General features: G+C 37.4%; 1 protein-coding gene across 1 annotated transcript; it reads left to right on the top strand.

The window, feature by feature from the left end:
- The first annotated feature begins 3609 nt into the window (after positions 1-3609).
- LOC107575519 (guanylate-binding protein 1-like) lies at positions 3610-13331 on the top strand. Its single transcript, XM_016261881.1, has 8 exons — positions 3610-3627; positions 3669-3778; positions 6855-7039; positions 7243-7485; positions 8817-9097; positions 10436-10648; positions 11128-11230; positions 12424-13331. The coding sequence occupies exons 1-8, from the start codon at positions 3610-3612 to the stop codon at positions 12918-12920; spliced, it is 1650 nt and encodes a 549-aa protein (XP_016117367.1). The 3' UTR covers positions 12921-13331.
- The last annotated feature ends 5609 nt before the right edge of the window (positions 13332-18940 follow it).

Raw genomic sequence — 18940 nt, 5'->3', positions numbered from 1 at the left:
GAGACACAGAGGGTTAAAATATATGCAGGAAGACATGGGAACAACTTGAGAGCCAAAATTGTGTAAAAACATTGAAAACTTTGAGATTGTTTTACTTCAGTGGAGAGAGTGTGTTTGCAAACAGCATTGCAAACTTGCGTGGTTGGAACTATAGCTCTTGACCTGTAGTTAGAAGCATAGTTTCTTGTTAGTAAGACAACATTAAGGGGGCCTAATGGTTAGAGAGTCTGACTTGTAACCCAAAGGTCATGGGTTCGGGTCTCAAGGATTGTAGGTGGGGGGAGTGAATAACTAGCGCTCTCTTCCACCCTCAATATCACGACTCAGGTGAGACCATTGAGCAAGAACTAAACTCCCAACTGCTCCCCGGGACCCGCAGCATTGGCTGCCCACTGCTCCGGGTGTGTGTTAACATGGGGATTCACATGTAAATGGTAAACAACAAAAACAGTTCAGATCATGTTGTTTCAGTCATACTTCGATATAGAACGCTCTATTTATTTAATGTTTTTATTTATTTTTTATATTACACCATACTTTAACCCAAACTGAATAATTGAAAAAGTTTAAATGGGTAAATCTACCATACATATTTTTGATTCTTCTTTTTCTTTTCTGACATAGTCCAATTATTGTTAAAACACACTGGACATGCTTATTCTGTGCATTTGTAGCACTTTTTGTGTGAAATCATATCTATTTTGTCCATCAAAAGTGTGCTGTCACATTAATTGAGCATGAGCAGTGTGTTTGTAACACATGAACAATGTAGCGTGTTTGTAAATATCTAAACAATTGGTTTCTGGGAATGTTATACAAAACATTTAACTGGTCAAATGAAGCAAAGTTACCCTCAATGTAAAGATCAGCTACAGAGAGGATACCCTGATGCCTCCAGTGAGCAGATGCACCATCCAGGGTAGAGGGGAGACACAGAGGGTTAAAATATATGCAGGAAGACATGGGAACAACCTGAGAGCCAAAATTGTGTAAAAACATTGAAAACTTTGAGATTGTTTTACTTCGGTGGAGAGAGTGTGGCAGGGAAATATAAAAGAGCAATATAAGAGAGGATTTACAAGAAGCTTAACCATTAATAAATCCAGAGTAATATGGACCGCATATTCACAGCTCAGTAATAGAACAGAAAATTAGGAAAGGCCAAACCACCCAAATGCTTTGGTTTCTGCAGGATACTTTTTCGAATCTTTGGGATCTTGCCAAGCCATATGAATTGAGAAATAAATCTTTCTTTGTTACACTAGATAGTTCTAATGATATAGATAGGGATACACTAAAAAATATATAGAATGTGACACAGATGACTGATTATTTTATTCCCCTATTCTGACACTCCACAGTGATCAGTTTCTTAACAATTGCTAGGGAAGTAGAATGTCAGTTATAGGAAAAATTCCAAACGGAAGTGAGAATCCCTATGGCCTACTCCCTTCAAAGGGCAGAGCCCTTAAAGTGTGTTATTTGAAGGGTGCAGGGCATTACTGTCTTGTATAAGTGTTTGGAACTCCCTTGACGAAGGGAATGACTGACCAAATGTTACCTTGACAACGTGCAGCATTCAGCACTCCATCACTTGTTGCAAATAAATATTTCTTCTTATTATTAATATTTTATTCAAATATTGTCTAATTGTGTCTTACTATTAAACTTTTTCAAACTAAACTTGCTTACACTACAATCTTAAATCATATTTCTATCACTGACGAAAAATATGTTGTCTTACATTAAAATAGACAAATGTAATTAGCCTATTATACTTATGTTTGAATGTGAACTTGAAATCAACCCCAACTTTGCTTTAAAATGCATTGCAAGATCTTCTGACCGAAGATCACATGATCACAAATGGAAATCACTTCCATGAAGTGACCATCGCATGTTCCCTTCGCTAACGGACTTCTGGAGGGGCCCTTCATGAAGGGATTCAGTTGTTCACTTTTGTTTGGAACATCCCTACAAATGGCATGCCCTTCCCGAAGTGCCCTTCAAGGGTGCAAAAAAGCCGTTTGGAATTCACCCAATGTCCCTAGGCTGTCAGGGCTGTATGCATGTCATTCTTGCAGTGTCCATTTTTGTCAAATGGCTGTGTCTTATCTGTCCTAGGGGGACTCGAAGCATGATACCAAGATCTTTTCTCTATCTGTCCTTCTGAGTAGCACTCTAGTGCTGAACAGCCAAGGGACAATCGACAACAGAGCTATTGAAGAACTGCAGTATCCTTCCATTCCTACATTATACCTTAACTGTTAATACTTGAGTTGATCTTTGATGGTTTAGTTTGATATTCTGAATTTTCTGTCCATGAGTGGTTTTGCTTGACTTTGTTCAGTGAAAAATGGCTGAAATAGCATTATTAAACCTGTAGGGAAAAATAGCAAGTTCAAAAGATCATGGTTTAACTACTTGACTTTTCCTGTGTTTGCTCGGTAAGAATTTAAACAGTAATGAAATTCTAATATTTCAACATGGTTAGTTCTCATTACAGTTTTGAAAAATGCTAGAAAATTTTAAATCTGTGGAGTGGAGGGAAAAGAGGGGAGACAACACAACAATGGCTTCTGGTCCAGTCAGTGTTATTTTACTCTCACGGAGTTTAAATCAAATGGTTTTGAGAAACAGTTTAAACGGTTTCACAAATGCATGCAACTAAATAAACAAATATATTATACGTGGTTATACAAGCTCACAGAATATTGCTTCAGGGTTTCAAACTGAGCGTCACAGAGTGGGAAGAGGTGGATCACACAAAGTTACTTGGCAGCAGCTAAATTTATGTTGCAGAATGACACACACACACACACACACACACCGTTTAGTCTAGGGTTGCACAATATATAAATCACTATAATGCTTAGTGTGATTATGAAATTGCAAAGGCTGCGATTTAATTAAAATATATATGCTGCGTATTTCAGAGTGAAGCTCATGACTGTGGTCTTTTTCACAGCTCATGGGAAAAGTTTTTTCAGCACAGTTCACAGTAGATGCTGTTCACACAAACTCCATCTCTGCATGTGTGGTCAGTGAGTTTGGGTCACATGATGTGCATTCGAGAATGCAACACATGCTAACCATTGTTCTTTGAAGGGTGTAGGGCATTACTGTCTCCTATAAGCATTTAGAACTCCCTTGACAAAGGAAATGAATGGCCAAATGTTACCTTGACAACGCCGCACGTGCGTGCAGCATTCAGCACTCCATCAGTTGTTGCAAATAAACATTTCTTATTATTTTATTCAAATATTTTCTAATTGTTTTATTTACTATTAAACGTTTTCAAACAAAACTTGCTTACACTACTGTCTTAAATTATATTTCTATCACTGACGAAAAATTTTCTTAAATAAAAAAAAAGACAAATTGAATTAGCCTATTCTATGTTTGTATGTGAACTCGAAATCAACCCCAACTTTGTTGCTTTAAAAAGCATTGCAAGATGTACTAACCGAAGATCACATGATCACAAACGGAAATCACTTCTTTCATTTGGAACATCCCTAAAAATGGCATCCTCTTCCTGAAGTGCCCTTCAAGGGCGCAAAAAAGCCGTTTGGAATTCACCCAATGTCCCTAGGCTGTCAGGGCTGTATGCATGTCATTCTTGCAGTGTCCATTTTTGTCAAATGGCTGTGTCTTATCTGTCCTAGGGGGACTCGAAGCATGATACCAAGATCTTTTCTCTATCTGTCCTTCTGAGTAGCACTCTAGTGCTGAACAGCCAAGGGACAATCGACAACAGAGCTATTGAAGAACTGCAGTATCCTTCCATTCCTACATTATACCTTAACTGTTAATACTTGAGTTGATCTTTGATGGTTTAGTTTGATATTCTGAATTTTCTGTCCATGAGTGGTTTTGCTTGACTTTGTTCAGTGAAAAATGGCTGAAATAGCATTATTAAACCTGTAGGGAAAAATAGCAAGTTCAAAAGATCATGGTTTAACTACTTGACTTTTCCTGTGTTTGCTCGGTAAGAATTTAAACAGTAATGAAATTCTAATATTTCAACATGGTTAGTTCTCATTACAGTTTTGAAAAATGCTAGAAAATTTTAAATCTGTGGAGTGGAGGGAAAAGAGGGGAGACAACACAACAATGGCTTCTGGTCCAGTCAGTGTTATTTTACTCTCACGGAGTTTAAATCAAATGGTTTTGAGAAACAGTTTAAACGGTTTCACAAATGCATGCAACTAAATAAACAAATATATTATACGTGGTTATACAAGCTCACAGAATATTGCTTCAGGGTTTCAAACTGAGTCACAGAGTGGGAAGAGGTGGATCACACAAAGTTACTTGGCAGCAGCTAAATTTATGTTGCAGAATGACACACACACACACACACACACACCGTTTAGTCTAGGGTTGCACAATATATAAATCACTATAATGCTTAGTGTGATTATGAAATTGCAAAGGCTGCGATTTAATTAAAATATATATGCTGCGTATTTCAGAGTGAAGCTCATGACTGTGGTCTACACACACACACACACACACACACCGTTTAGTCTAGGGTTGCACAATATATAAATCACTATAATGCTTAGTGTGATTATGAAATTGCAAAGGCTGCGATTTAATTAAAATATATATGCTGCGTATTTCAGAGTGAAGCTCATGACTGTGGTCTTTTTCACAGCTCATGGGAAAAGTTTTTTCAGCACGGTTCACAGTAGATGCTGTTCACACAAACTCCATCTCTGCATGTGTGGTCAGTGAGTTTGGGTCACATGATGTGCATTCGAGAATGCAACACATGCTAACCATTTAACCAGATTTATCATGAAAAGCGTCTATAAACCTGTTGCCAAAATAGGCTCCCTATGGTTTTATAAAAGATAATTATTTATATTAAATACTCAATCTCTTTAATATCAAACTTTTAACTACAGTACTTCTTGAGCACATTATTTTTTCCAGTACTTTAAATTTGTTCCACCATGTCTATGTAAATAAGTTGAGGCAGCAGTTTAAAACTACTCAGTTACTCTTCTCTTCATTTCAACATAGCCATTAGACTATTGATTTGACAATTTAATGTTTATCATATTTTTTATGTCTTACCATTAGTCTTTTGGTATTGCATTATGCCTGTCTATGTAGGGAATGGAAAAGTTTGGGAACCCGTGTATTACACAAATGTACACATATCCTGTGATAGCTCAAATAAATGCACAGCAATTAGCATTTTTACTCTGCAATGAAAATATTTGTGGATTAGGCTTGCTGCGGTAGTTGGAGTTACCGGCATTACCCGGTGTTCAGTCGTACACCAAATACATTATTATTTACCCACCGCAGTACTGCCCTCACTGTCGTTTTGCTTTTTTACAGAAATAAAAACCATTTAGTACAGTTGGACAACAGACGCTACACTTATAAACTGAAAGTGTCTGCTCTGCTCCATATAGTGCGCGCTGCAGAGCTGCAGCAGGAGTCAGGTTTCACTGATCAGGGGGAGAGAGGGAGAGAGGCGTCGGTTGTATATGAGCATGAAGGTGCTGAGGAGCACGAATACTGAGGAAACTGTGGCAGATGGAGAATTTGCTTTTCAATTGAAATGACCATTTAGCCAATTTAGTTTTAATTTTCTTTTTGTTTCCATTTTGAAAAGCCTGCTGTCTTTGCTGTTTACCTAATGTTACAGAGGCCTTTTTATTTATTTAATTTTTTTTATTTATTTGATTCCACAGTGTTTGCTAAACTTTCTGTAATGTATTAGTCGATATACTGTATAATACAGCATGTGGTGTATGCCACGCCTTGTCTAATTCATTTTTGTTGTGCTTTTCATTAAGAGTAATAATGAGTCTATCTTTTATTGTTTAAGTCTTAGAAAGTGAAAGGTGTAAAGATGGAAGCACAACAGACAATTATATTTTATTGTCAAACATTACACCAAGATCACAAATTCAAAAGTGAAAGCATCCAGTCATACTGGTTTTGTCGCAAGTTTATAGCCTATATCAGTGTGAAAATTTCCTCGCCGTCACATCCCTAATGTGCATATGCTGTTGCATTTGTAATAACTTTTAAGACGTTATTTTGCAGAGTTTACTGACAAATATAAGGCGTTTGATCAGCTAAAGGCTACTCAAGGAGCTCTGGAACTGAAGGAATAAATAATTATCATGTGAAACTCATTAAGATATGTATCCGAAATTACCCCCTATACCCTTAAATAGGGCACTATTTGAGGGGACAGCCATTTGTAGTGGTGTCTGAATGCATAGTGGACATTCTCGAGTGCACTCATTCAATCCCACAATTCCCTGCAAAAACGTGTGTACAACCGGTGCATGCTCAACGGCTAGAGAATACCCATAATGCACTGCGAGAGTCACGCGCCAAATGAATTCCCGTGTCTTGCCAGAAGATGGCACTCGCAGCTGAATCATCCATCCATCCTTACATTTAACAAAGCACTTATCCACGGCGTACTACAACAGGTATAAATTCAATGTAAATTCATTGTTTACACATAATTTCCATGACAGAGTTCAAGATAAATCCTTCAATCTTACTACTGGAGCTGCCAGTTTGCCAGTTTCAAATGATTATTAAACATCAAGCGCAAACTATGCAGAAGCGGCAGTCCTTCCGGTGCACTCAGTGTCCGAATTCACTCACTCATTTTCATCCACTCTGTCAAGTGAACTGTATTAGTGGCCTAATGTAGGGAGTAGTGAATGAGGGTATAGGGGGCGATTTCAGATACAGACATAGTGTTCCATTAAATGACCGAGCCATTCACACATGTAGCTCTCTATTTTCTCTATGGCATAAGATGTTCCCTGTTTGCTTAGTATCCAAACCTAAACCATCTCCAGATATGTCACAGAGTTAACTGAGTATATCAAGATCAAATCCTCTGATGAGGATGAAGACGACGAGTTTGTCAAGTTCTTCCCCAGTTTCATCTGGGCTGTAAGGGACTTCACCCTAGAACAAAAAATAAAAGGCAAATACGTGACCGAGGACCAATACTTGGAATTTTCCTTGAAGCTGAAACCAGGTAATATTAAAACTTTTAAATGATCTGACCATAAATGAGAAGGGTATGTAAGAGATACTGTATAGTCGGCCAGTCAATTAATATTAATAATAAAATAATATAATTTCTGCTAAAGCATGCAAGCAATTGAAAGCAACTGGGAATGTCAATTTAGAAGCAACACTGTATTTTGCTAATCTCTTTGACAAATACAAATTTTAAAGGCGCTTCAAGAACAGTCAACGAGTTCAACCTTCCACGGCAATGTATCCGAAATTATTTCCCATCCCGGAAGTGCTTCACTTTCCCTTTCCCAACCGCCCCAGAGAATGTGTCTCATCTGGAGAGCTTGGATCCTGCGGAACTTTCCCCTGATTTCCAGGAGGTCACACAACGTTTCTGCAAGTTTGTCTTTGACAAGAGTGAAGTGAAGAAGCTGAAGGACGGATACACCATCACTGGCAGAGGTGATTCAATGGGGATTCTGAAATGATCTGACCATAAATTTGCTATAATTGAAAATGTACAATACAATTAATATAAATATATATTATGTAATTAAAATAATTATAAAATAATTAACCATAAAATATGACCAAATTTACCACATTCATTTACACAAGTAAATTTCTTAGTTTGGCACAGTTGTCAGCTGTTATGAAGTAGTAATGAGACATGTCTTTTTCTGTAGTTTGCTGAGCTGCTGTCAATAGAGGAACCATGTTTTGGGTTAAGATACCTAAAATTGTTGGGGGGGGGTTGTGCTTGTTGCGCTATATTGTTATTGGTTATATACTCTGCCTGGCAAAATGTCTCTGGCATGTTATATGTTTGGCAGCAATTCTTTTAACCCTAACTGATGCAGTGTGTAGCTTTTCATTTCTTAAACAACCATGTCAAAGTTCATTTGATCCAAATTGTGAAATAGAGGAATCATTTTCATGTTTCATTTTCACTACAGAGTTTTGAGCTGAACCCCACTGAAAGTCTTTGGGATGTGCTGGAGTCGACTTTACAGAGCCGCTCGACTCTCCCATTTTCAATACAAGATCTCTGCCAAACATTAATGCAACTCTTGATGGAAATAAATGTTATGATGTTGCATAATATTGTCGAAACAATGCCACAACGAAAGCACAATATGATCAAAGATAAATGCCATCCAAGAAAAATATTAAAGTGTGCGACTTTTTTTTGGACAGGCAGTGTAAAGTTGACATCCAAAAGACTTTCAGTGGGTTCAGGTCAGGACTCTGTGGTGGCCAGTCTTTCACAGTTTGAGCCTGATGAATCTTGTCATTATTATGCTGGAATATGGACATGGGTACGTCTATTGACATGGTTCTTTGAGAAATAAAAAGCTATGCTGCACTGCATCAGTTAGGGTTAAAAGAATCGTTGCCAAACATACAACATGCAAGAAATATATGATTCACTGCAATAATGATCAATGATAATGAATAATGATCAAATTGCAACAATCAATTCTAACATCTTAAAAAAAACATAAAATATTTGCTTATTTAACTCCAGATGGTGACTTGTTTGGCCAGGCAGTGTATGTTACCCCCATACCAGTAGGGAGACAGACTGGTTTCTTAATTGAATGTTCTTATGTCTTTGTGATTTAATAGCATTATACTGAGAGACATAATGTAAGCTAAATGCTAAACATTCCTGCTAAAATATATTGCATAAACTGAGTATCAGATATTACCATTATTTTCTGAACTGCATATTATTAATATACAGGTTGCAAGTTAACGTTCTTTTGTGTGACCCTTCTCCTCCTCTGAAGTCCTGGGTCAGTTTGCGAAGACATATGTAGACATGATTTCCAGCGGTGAAGTTCCATTTCTGGAGAATGCAGTCATGGCCATGGCACTGATTGAGAATGCGGCCGCGGTGAAGGAGGGGCTTGAGGTGTACCAGAGTGGAATGGAGAAGCTGAAGACGTCCTTCCCCCTGGAACTGAAGGAAGTATCATCAGAGCATCAGTGTCTCAGCAGGACTGCAACACAGGCCCTAATGAAGCGTTCCTTCAAGGACAGTGAGGGGACATACCTGAAATCTCTAGAGGTGATGAGCATTAAATAGTTATGTACAATTTCAATTAGACTGTTATTAAACACACTGGTCAGGCAAAATTCATGAGTCAAAGTTCCCTATAGTTAAACTTTTGGTATTCAAGGATACATTGAAATTAGGTGATGGCTGTTTGAAGGGAGTTCTGGGCATATTTGGCCAGAAAGAATCGACACCATTCATTTTTTATTTGATTTTTTGGCTGTAATGAATGATATGACGTCTATTGACATGGTTCTTTGAGAAATAAAAAGCTATGCTGCACTGCATCAGTTAGGGTTAAAAGAATCGTTGCCAAACATACAACATGCAAGAAATATATGATTCACTGCAATAATGATCAATGATAATGAATAATGATCAAATTGCAACAATCAATTCTAACATCTTAAAAAAAACATAAAATATTTGCTTATTTAACTCCAGATGGTGACTTGTTTGGCCAGGCAGTGTATGTTACCCCCATACCAGTAGGGAGACAGACTGGTTTCTTAATTGAATGTTCTTATGTCTTTGTGATTTAATAGCATTATACTGAGAGACATAATGTAAGCTAAATGCTAAACATTCCTGCTAAAATATATTGCATAAATTGAGTATCAGATATTACCATTATTTTATTAATATTATTAATATACAGGTTGCAAGTTAACGTTCTTTTGTGTGACCCTTCTCCTCCTCTGAAGTCCTGGGTCAGTTTGCGAAGACATATGTAGACATGATTTCCAGCGGTGAAGTTCCATTTCTGGAGAATGCAGTCATGGCCATGGCACTGATTGAGAATGCGGCCGCGGTGAAGGAGGGGCTTGAGGTGTACCAGAGTGGAATGGAGAAGCTGAAGACGTCCTTCCCCCTGGAACTGAAGGAAGCATCATCAGAGCATCAGTGTCTCAGCAGGACTGCAACACAGGCCCTAATGAAGCGTTCCTTCAAGGACAGTGAGGGGACATACCTGAAATCTCTAGAGGTGATGAGCATTAAATAGTTATGTACAATTTCAATTAGACTGTTATTAAACACACTGGTCAGGCAAAATTCATGAGTCAAAGTTCCCTATAGTTAAACTTTTGGTATTCAAGGATACATTGAAATTAGGTGATGGCTGTTTGAAGGGAGTTCTGGGCATATTTGGCCAGAAAGAATCGACACCATTCATTTTTTATTTGATTTTTTGGCTGTAATGAATGATATGACATTTTAACCATTCAAAGACATCTAAATACACCATCACATTCAACTTTTGATTCAGATTAAATGTTATTTTTGAAGTAGTTGTAGCCTCTAAATGGTGTTTTAAGTTTACTGTCTCTGATATTTTGTGTGATGCTGCAGGAAGGCATTAATAAACTCTTTCATGGATACTTGTGTCAAAATGAGGAGGCTTCAAGGAAAAGATGTGAGAATATTCTGTCATCCCTCTCTGGAACAATGACAGAGAAGCTGAAGAAAGGATCCTATGCCATACCTGGTGGTTATGTTCTCTTCTCCCAGGACCTTGAAGACATTGTGAAGAAATATAAAATCCAAGCCAATAAAGGAGTCAAGGTGATTATCAATGTTTGACACAATTACTGCCACAACCTAGGCCTTTTAGATAGTAAGAGATCTCTGTAAGAGGCTTGTAAGTGTTTTCCTAGACTATGTGTACACATAATATAGAATCAGCTGGGAATAATAGTGTTCCTGGTTTGAATCGTTCTGGCCAAAATATTGAAGTGGCCTTCAGCAGGACACTAACTACTCTAGTGGCTGAGACATTGACACTTTGTATGGTAGACTCCACCACTTGTTTATTTGTTGGTTGATTTGAACCAAAGCAGAACTGCTTGATGAAATTCCTTGTTCTGCTGCAACATTGTATATGACAAAACATGTGTCAGTTGTGATGTAAAACCAAATTCCATGACACTCATGCACAATGCATAGTTGGCCCTAGTATTAGTAGTAGAAGTCATTTTTTGATAGTACTAGTCATAGAGATGTGGTAGTGGTGATTCACGTTATCATGTATGTGGTGTCCACAGGTAGAAGACACACTTGAAGAGTTTCTGAAGCAGAAGTCGGTGGAGTCTCAGGCAATTCTGCAGGCTGACAATAAACTGATGGAGAAGGAGAAAAAAATTATGGGTGAGAGTTTTTAGCATGAAACAATAGCTCCTTCTAGAGGAGAAAACCAGTTCATAAGAGAAATGGTGCCTGCTTTACAGTGAAACTAAAAATGTATTAATCAAATGCAGTGTATTCCTTCCATGTTCCATACTGAAATGGCTGTTTCATCTAATGATATAAACTTATTACATTTCTTAAAGAAAAAAGTATTGACCAGGGGCACATCAGGTACTCAAAAGCGAGACTATGGGTGCTCCAGAGAGGGAACAAAATGTAAAAAACAAAAAGTGGATCCCATTGCAAGAAACAAAAATAATCCACGTCAAAGTTTAATTTCTTGCATGTCAAATGTCGTTAGTATTACATAGTTATGAAGAAAACGTCACAATAGCCTTAATTGTCTTATCACCTGCATAAAATTAAGCTTAGCAGAAATGTTTTGTTAGGGAGGCGATTAAACTGCACTGCAATCATGGTGCATCATTTGAATCAGGCAGAACTCTTCACTTATGGGTTTATGATGTGTATCACTTAGGCTATATTGAGACTGCTAGCAAAAATCAGATTTTTTTTTGCATATCTTGGATTCATCCAGATGGTTGTTTAAAGTCTGGACAGCAAAAAAAAAAAAATCTGTTATTTGCAAATCTGATTTAAGCCACATTTGGAGCACATTTATTAATATTAAGCCTAAAATGTGTTTTAATGTTAGATATAAAATCAGTCTTTAAATTCAAGATATTTAAAGTGTACCTGAAGTATACGTGCAATATTTCCACTTTAGCACAATCAAATATACTTCAGTATATCTTTAGTTGGACTTCAGCACTGCTTCTGCACAATTATGAATTAAGTACAAAATTAGTTTTGCCAATTTAGCAGACTTTAAGTATCCCAGTTAATATACCAAAAGTAGAATTAAAGGGTATTTTCTATTAAGCACATAAATATGTAAATGTATTTGTATGTATGAAATAAATGAATTTCAAATACATTTTAGTATATTCATATATACAGCAGGAGTGTCAAAATCAGTTCCTGGAGAGACGTAGTCCTGCAGAGTTTAGTCCCAACCTGCTCCAACACTCACACCATGTGGTTTTCAAATGAGCCTGAAGGTCTTGGAGCTAAACTCTTCAGGGCTGTGGCCCTCCAGGAACTGAGTTTAATATTACATGCTTTATTACATTTGCCTGATTGTCTTCTACCAGAGGAAAGAGAGAAGGCCGTTCTCCTGGCTCAAGAAATAAACACCAAGGAACAGAAGCAGCGGCAGCTAGAAGAGAAGATGGAAGCAGAGAGAAGGAGTAATGAAGAGAGGATGAAACAGATGAGGGAGAAGATGGATGAGGAGATGCGGCTTCAGAGAGAAGAGGCTGAGCGTGCCATGGACAGCAAACTGAGGGAGCAGGCCGCTCTGCTGGATAAGGGCTTTCAGGAGAAGGCTGACAGGATGTCTGAAGAGATGGAGGACTTCAGGAGGAAGAATAAAAACGCAGAGAAGGAAAGTCACAAACTGTTTGAAAAGATGATAACAAACATGAACAAAAGACACGCTGAGAATATGAATCTGATGAAGAGGCAACACAGCGAGCAGATGGAGGCAATCATGAGTATGCCAAAGCCCTCGTCTGACTCCTCCGCTCTGGTCTTACGTCTGCTACTCATTGGTCTCAGCAGCATTACCGGTGGCTCACGTCCCTGTTAAAGCAGTCATCTATCCCTGTTAAAGCCATCTGTCTGACAGACGCTTTCAGCCAAAGCAATGTACATGTTAGATGAATTAACTAGTGATGGAGGCTGTCCATCAGGGTTCCATATCATCAGGAGCATGTGGAGTTCAATGCCTTCTGTAACACTGGAAACATTGTGTTTTACAGTGAATTTCTGGCAGCTGACACTTTTTAATCCCCTTTATCTTTATGCCAAAGATCTTTATACCAAATGCTATTGTTTGTACAGAAACTGTATTTTAATATTATTAATCCCTCCCCAACCAACCCATAACAAACTGCCTAATATAAATAATAATAATAATAATAATAATGATGATAATAGTGATCACAATTATGGTAATAGAAAATAAAATACATTAAAGATGAATGATTTAATAGTTAAATAATGATGAAAAATAAAGTAATTAAAAATAAATAAATAAAAAGGTAATTGGATACCACAATCAGGAATATTACAATGTAAATTCGCTGTAATGAACAACATAAACACTGCATAAGAGAGGGGTGAAAAAGAAAGAAGAAATTGCAATAACAATGTAAATCACATTACTCCACAGGAAGTAAATTTTTAGCAGAGAAATATTATACAGTATAACATTAAATCCTGAAGCCAGTGTGACACTTTGGGCAGATTTGTAGATTTCCAATGTAATAAAACTTGTCTGCGAGCCAATGAGGATGCAAAGGCAATATTGTTTAGTTGTCTTTGAGTCAAATTTGATTAATCACCTGGAGCACCAAATATTGCAAATTCAGCACATGGCTTCAACAGGGCTTCACACACTTTAGAAAGTGCATCAAATATGGTTGACCAGTATGCAGTAAGTGTGGAGCACGTCCAGAACATGTGAGTCAGGTCTGCTTCACCTGTGTGACACCTAATACAGGTCCTGTCAAAAGTAGGATTAAAGGAGGCAATCCGTGTTCTGCTTAAATGCATACGGTGCAATACTTTAAACTATATTAAACTCAATCGGGCACAAGAGGTACTTCCGTTCACTCTATGGAGGGCATTGCTCCAAATTCCTCTGAAAATACTACTCCGAGCGCTTTCTCCCATCTGCTTTTGAGGGAATATTTGGAAATTATGTGCACTGGGCATTCACAAAATTATGTATCTGAAAATAAGGGAAAAGGTTGGCTGAATTAAGAGTGAATTTGAAACGCAGATCATTAAAGCTTGCAAAAAGACCATCAATATAAAGATCGCCAAACTGAGTGCTCTTATCTTGCCACTGTTTAAATGCAGAGTCTAGTTTTGCAGGCAGGAATGCATGATTGTTGCATATTGGACTCTGAAACAAGGGCGCTTGTCTTAACTTCAAATGCTGACGTAGCTGAGTCCATATTTTAAGAGTGAAATGAACAACTGGATTTGATGTGTATCGTGCTATTTTAATAGGTAAGCTAGATATTACTAGGCCTTGTAAAGAGGTTACTGTGCAGGATTTAGATTGTGTTTCATTCCTATCAGTACCTCCCGATGAGCACATCCAGTAGATTATCTTTTGGACATTAGCCGCCCAATAATAGTATAAAAAGTTATACTATTATATTAAATTATATTATATTAATATATATTATATTAAAATCCTAGGGATTTTCCCATTCCATATAAAACTGGAAATAAGTTTATCTAGTATGTTGAAAAAGGCTTTGGATAGGAAGATGGGGAGGCACTGAAATAGATATAAGAATCTTGGAAGTCATTTTAACACAGTTCACTCTGCCAACCAGAGATAGATGGAGAGTCCTCCATTTTTGAAGATCAGGGCCTGTATTTATCAAGCTTCTCAAAGTGCCATTTTTTTTATTTATATATTTATAAAAAAAATTAAAAAAAAGGGGACAGTGTACATTAATCAACATTCGTGAATGTAAATGTACTCAAATTAGCCCAAAGGCTAGTTTTCATTGGTAGTCCCTTTGCCAGATGTTATTAGGCCAAAAAAATAGAGTAAAATAAAGAAACAAAATAGAAAAACAATAACAACGAAATTCAACCAAAAATTAAACAACAAATTATACAAAATGACAATTCAAAAAATAAAGAAATATGTATTAAAAAAATTTAAATAGAAAGCACCTTATTAAGATATATAAACAACATTAATGTTCACATTGTTGGTTATGAAATGATGCTTAAATTACTTAAATGATGTACATTCTCTAATTGATTGTGGTATTGAATTCCACTGGTGTGATGCTCTGAATGAAAAAACAGCTTGACCAAACAAGGTTTTTCTATGTGGAATTATGCAATCAGCTTTAGCTGCACCTCTAGTTACTCTGTTTTCAATAGATTTAAATTTAATAAAATCAACCAGAGGAGGAGGAGCTAAACCATTCCTAATCTTATAAACTAAACAAATATTTTTAAACTTAGCGATGTTTTCCCATCTAAGGAGGTTATACGTATTTAAAGGGGTCATATGATGCGATTAAAAAAGAAAACTAGCAAAGAACATTTACACTATCAAAGAATAAACACTGACTTCAGTCTAGTGTGAGTTTATGCACTTTAAAAAGTCTGCGGCTCGTTATGGATCCGTCACGGCCACCGGAGCTGATCGCGGCCACTTGTCAATGCTTGTGTACAGGCTGCGCCACGGCAGGTTTCTGAAGCGTCCCATTAGCGGCTCTCCACATTACATCACTAAAGATAGTCTATTTTTGATGGATAATAGCCTAATAATAATAATATTAATAATAATAATCATCATACTATCGTCTATCGGCCCTAAATTGAAGGTTGTGATGATGCTTCGTTTCCTTGCCATAATGTATTCTCTTCAAAATTCTTTATTGTCAAATGTGTGTTGAATAAAACTCCTATTAGGAATTTCACCATTCAATGTGAATTTATCTGAGAATATTTTTAAATAAGGAAATCTATTTAGTCCTACACTTCAGATAAATTACAAATGAGATGCTTGATAACTAACTTTTAAGCGTAGCTTTTGAGCCAAGAAATTTTTCTTAGCAGTGTTCTCGTGTGTAATTCTCAGAGGCTTGATTAATACAGACCCAAATTTGAGTTTAGTCAATAGAGTGAAATTATTTTCATATAGTCCTTAAAGGTTTTGAGTGATATTGATTCCCAGATATTTAAATTTAGATTTTACCATGCAAAGGGGAAACATGGAATCAGGCATATGCCTGGCAAGTGTGTTAACAGGCATGCATTCACTTTTAGAGATATTCAACTTATAGCCAGAGAAGGTCCCAAAATTGTGTAAGACTTTGATAATGTCATTGATGCATGATAAAGGATCTGAAATATAAAGAAGCAGGTCATCAGCATATAATGAGAGCTTATGTTCGACACCCCACTTAACCCTGCCATGAAAAAAGGGTGTAGATTTTAGTGCTAAAGATGGGTTCAATTGCAATTGTAAACAAAAGCACCCCTGCCAAGTGCCCCTTGACAAAGGAAAATTTTTTGACCTCCATTTATTAGTAACCACTGTAGCAACTGGAGAAATATACAGCAGACGAATCCACTCTATAAATTTGGTGCCGAATCCGAACCTATCCATAGTGAAAAAAGATGGGTGGTCCCATTCCACCCGATCAAATGCCTTTTTGGTATCTAATGATGCTAAAATTTCAGGGGAGTCTTAAGAAGAGGTGGTGTAAAGAACTTTTAAGAGGCGACGGATGTTAGAAAATATGTGCTGACCTTTTATAAAATGGTCTGGTTAACGAAGATGATATTGACTAAGGGAGACTCTAATCAGGCAGCAAGTAATTTTGCTAAAATGTTGAGATCTGCGTTTAACAAAGAAATTGGTCGTATGAGCTACATTTGTTGTTGGAACAAACTTGGTCTTTCTCAAATTTGCAATAAAGCTCAAGAAGCAGAGTTCCAGGATGTCAAAATAAGACTTTATTGTCACAGCAACAAAGCCGAGATGACGGCCGCCGCATCTGAAGTCTTTGTCTGTTAGCTCATCTGTTTTATTCCTTTTTCTCTCACCAAAGCTGGTAGTCTGCAGACACCCGATCACGCAGCCCTTCCCTCATGGGCACCCATCAAGGCCACGCTCAACCAACCACGAGCGGCTCCCCGATTTCCTGGGCGTACCCACTTAGGAAGTCGCTGATACGGTATTCATGCCCCTCTTAGGCACCATGCACCTCTTGTGCACACACAAAAACTCTTTACTACTCTAACGCATGCGTGTCTTTTGACATCTGGAGCCTCTTATGCCTGTTACTTTAACTTAAATGATCTAGATTCGATTTGGTGAAGCCCTTTCCTCGATCACCGCCACAGGTTTGACCCTAGCAACCACGCAAACAATTCACCATTTTAATTTACCTCATTAGTCTTTTATTGTTTGCGTGTTTGCCAAGCGTTCACCTGCTACGGCTCTCGTCAAGTTCAGGCTTCTTGCCAGTCCCTTCGTGGTCGCCAATTTGTTGTGGAACAAACTATGGTCTTCTCAAATTTGTCAATAAAGCTCAAGAAGCAGAGTTCCAGATGTCAAAATAAGACTTTATTGTCACAGCAACAAAGCCGAGATGACGGCCGCCGCATCTGAGTCTTTGTCTGTCAGCTCATCCGTTTTATACCTTTTTCTCTTACCAAAGTTGGTAGTTGCTGTTTTTTTATTGGCTATGCCTATCTGGTTTGCCACAATGACTAAATCTTGAGCACTGACTATCCCAGGTCAAGGACATTATGGGTATTAAAACGCACTTGTGCTCATGTGCTCAGATATGCTTATCAGTGGAATTTGCTAGATCAGCCACTTTGGCCACTTTTATTAATGGTGGAATGTGGTTAGATCAACCATTTTAAATGTCAAATTTGGCTACTTGTTCCTGCCTACTGCTGGAAACTTCTAGAAATGACCCAGAGTATATTGGGTTATTTAAGGTAACTTGGTACAATCCAATGGAAACCACCAGTATTGCCCAATGGATAGGCCCTCAGACTTAAAATATTAAGTAAGAGTAAGAATACCATATTGAGTAAATAGCATAATATATAATAGAATTACACAATACATTTTGGTGGATCTTTCTGGGGCTTCAACAAAAGACTTTGTCAGAGTGTAACAGACTTGATTGTATTTCATTTTCTAATTAGTTTTTGTACTTATTTTTATATTCTGTGGGTTTATGTAAAAAGTCAATGAGATGCTTGATAACTAACTTTTAAGCGTAGCTTTTGAGCCAAGAAATTTTTCTTAGCAGTGTTCTCGTGTGTAATTCTCAGAGGCTTGATTAATACAGACCCAAATTTGAGTTTAGTCAATAGAGTGAAATTATTTTCATATAGTCCTTAAAGGTTTTGAGTGATATTGATTCCCAGATATTTAAATTTAGATTTTACCATGCAAAAGGGAAACATGGAATCAGGCATATGCCTGGCAAGTGTGTTAACAGGCATGCATTCACTTTTAGAGATATTCAACTTATAGCCAGAGAAGGTCCCAAAATTGTGTAAGACTTTGATAATGTCATTGATGCATGATAAAGGATCTGAAATATAAAGAAGCAGGTCATCAGCATATAATGAGAGCTTATGTTCGACACCCCACTTAACCCTGCCATGAAAAAAGGGTGTAGATTTTAGTGCTAAAGATGGGTTCAATTGCAATTGTAAACAAAAGCACCCCTGCCAAGTGCCCCTTGACAAAGGAAAATTTTTTGACCTCCATTTATTAGTAACCACTGTAGCAACTGGAGAAATATACAGCAGACGAATCCACTCTATAAATTTGGTGCCGAATCCGAACCTATCCATAGTGAAAAAAGATGGGTGGTCCCATTCCACCCGATCAAATGCCTTTTTGGTATCTAATGATGCTAAAATTTCAGGGGAGTCTTAAGAAGAGGTGGTGTAAAGAACTTTTAAGAGGCGACGGATGTTTGTGCTGACGTGCTGACCTTTTATAAAACAGTCTGGTTAACGAAGATGATATTGACTAAGGGAGACTCTAATCAGGCAGTTTGCTAAAATGCTAAAATGTTGAGATCT

Source organism: Sinocyclocheilus grahami, unplaced genomic scaffold (assembly GCF_001515645.1).
Source record: "Sinocyclocheilus grahami isolate Dianchi unplaced genomic scaffold, SAMN03320097.WGS_v1.1 scaffold2688.1, whole genome shotgun sequence".
Classification (NCBI taxonomy): domain Eukaryota; kingdom Metazoa; phylum Chordata; class Actinopteri; order Cypriniformes; family Cyprinidae; genus Sinocyclocheilus; species Sinocyclocheilus grahami.
This window is presented reverse-complemented; position numbering and strand designations above follow the sequence as displayed.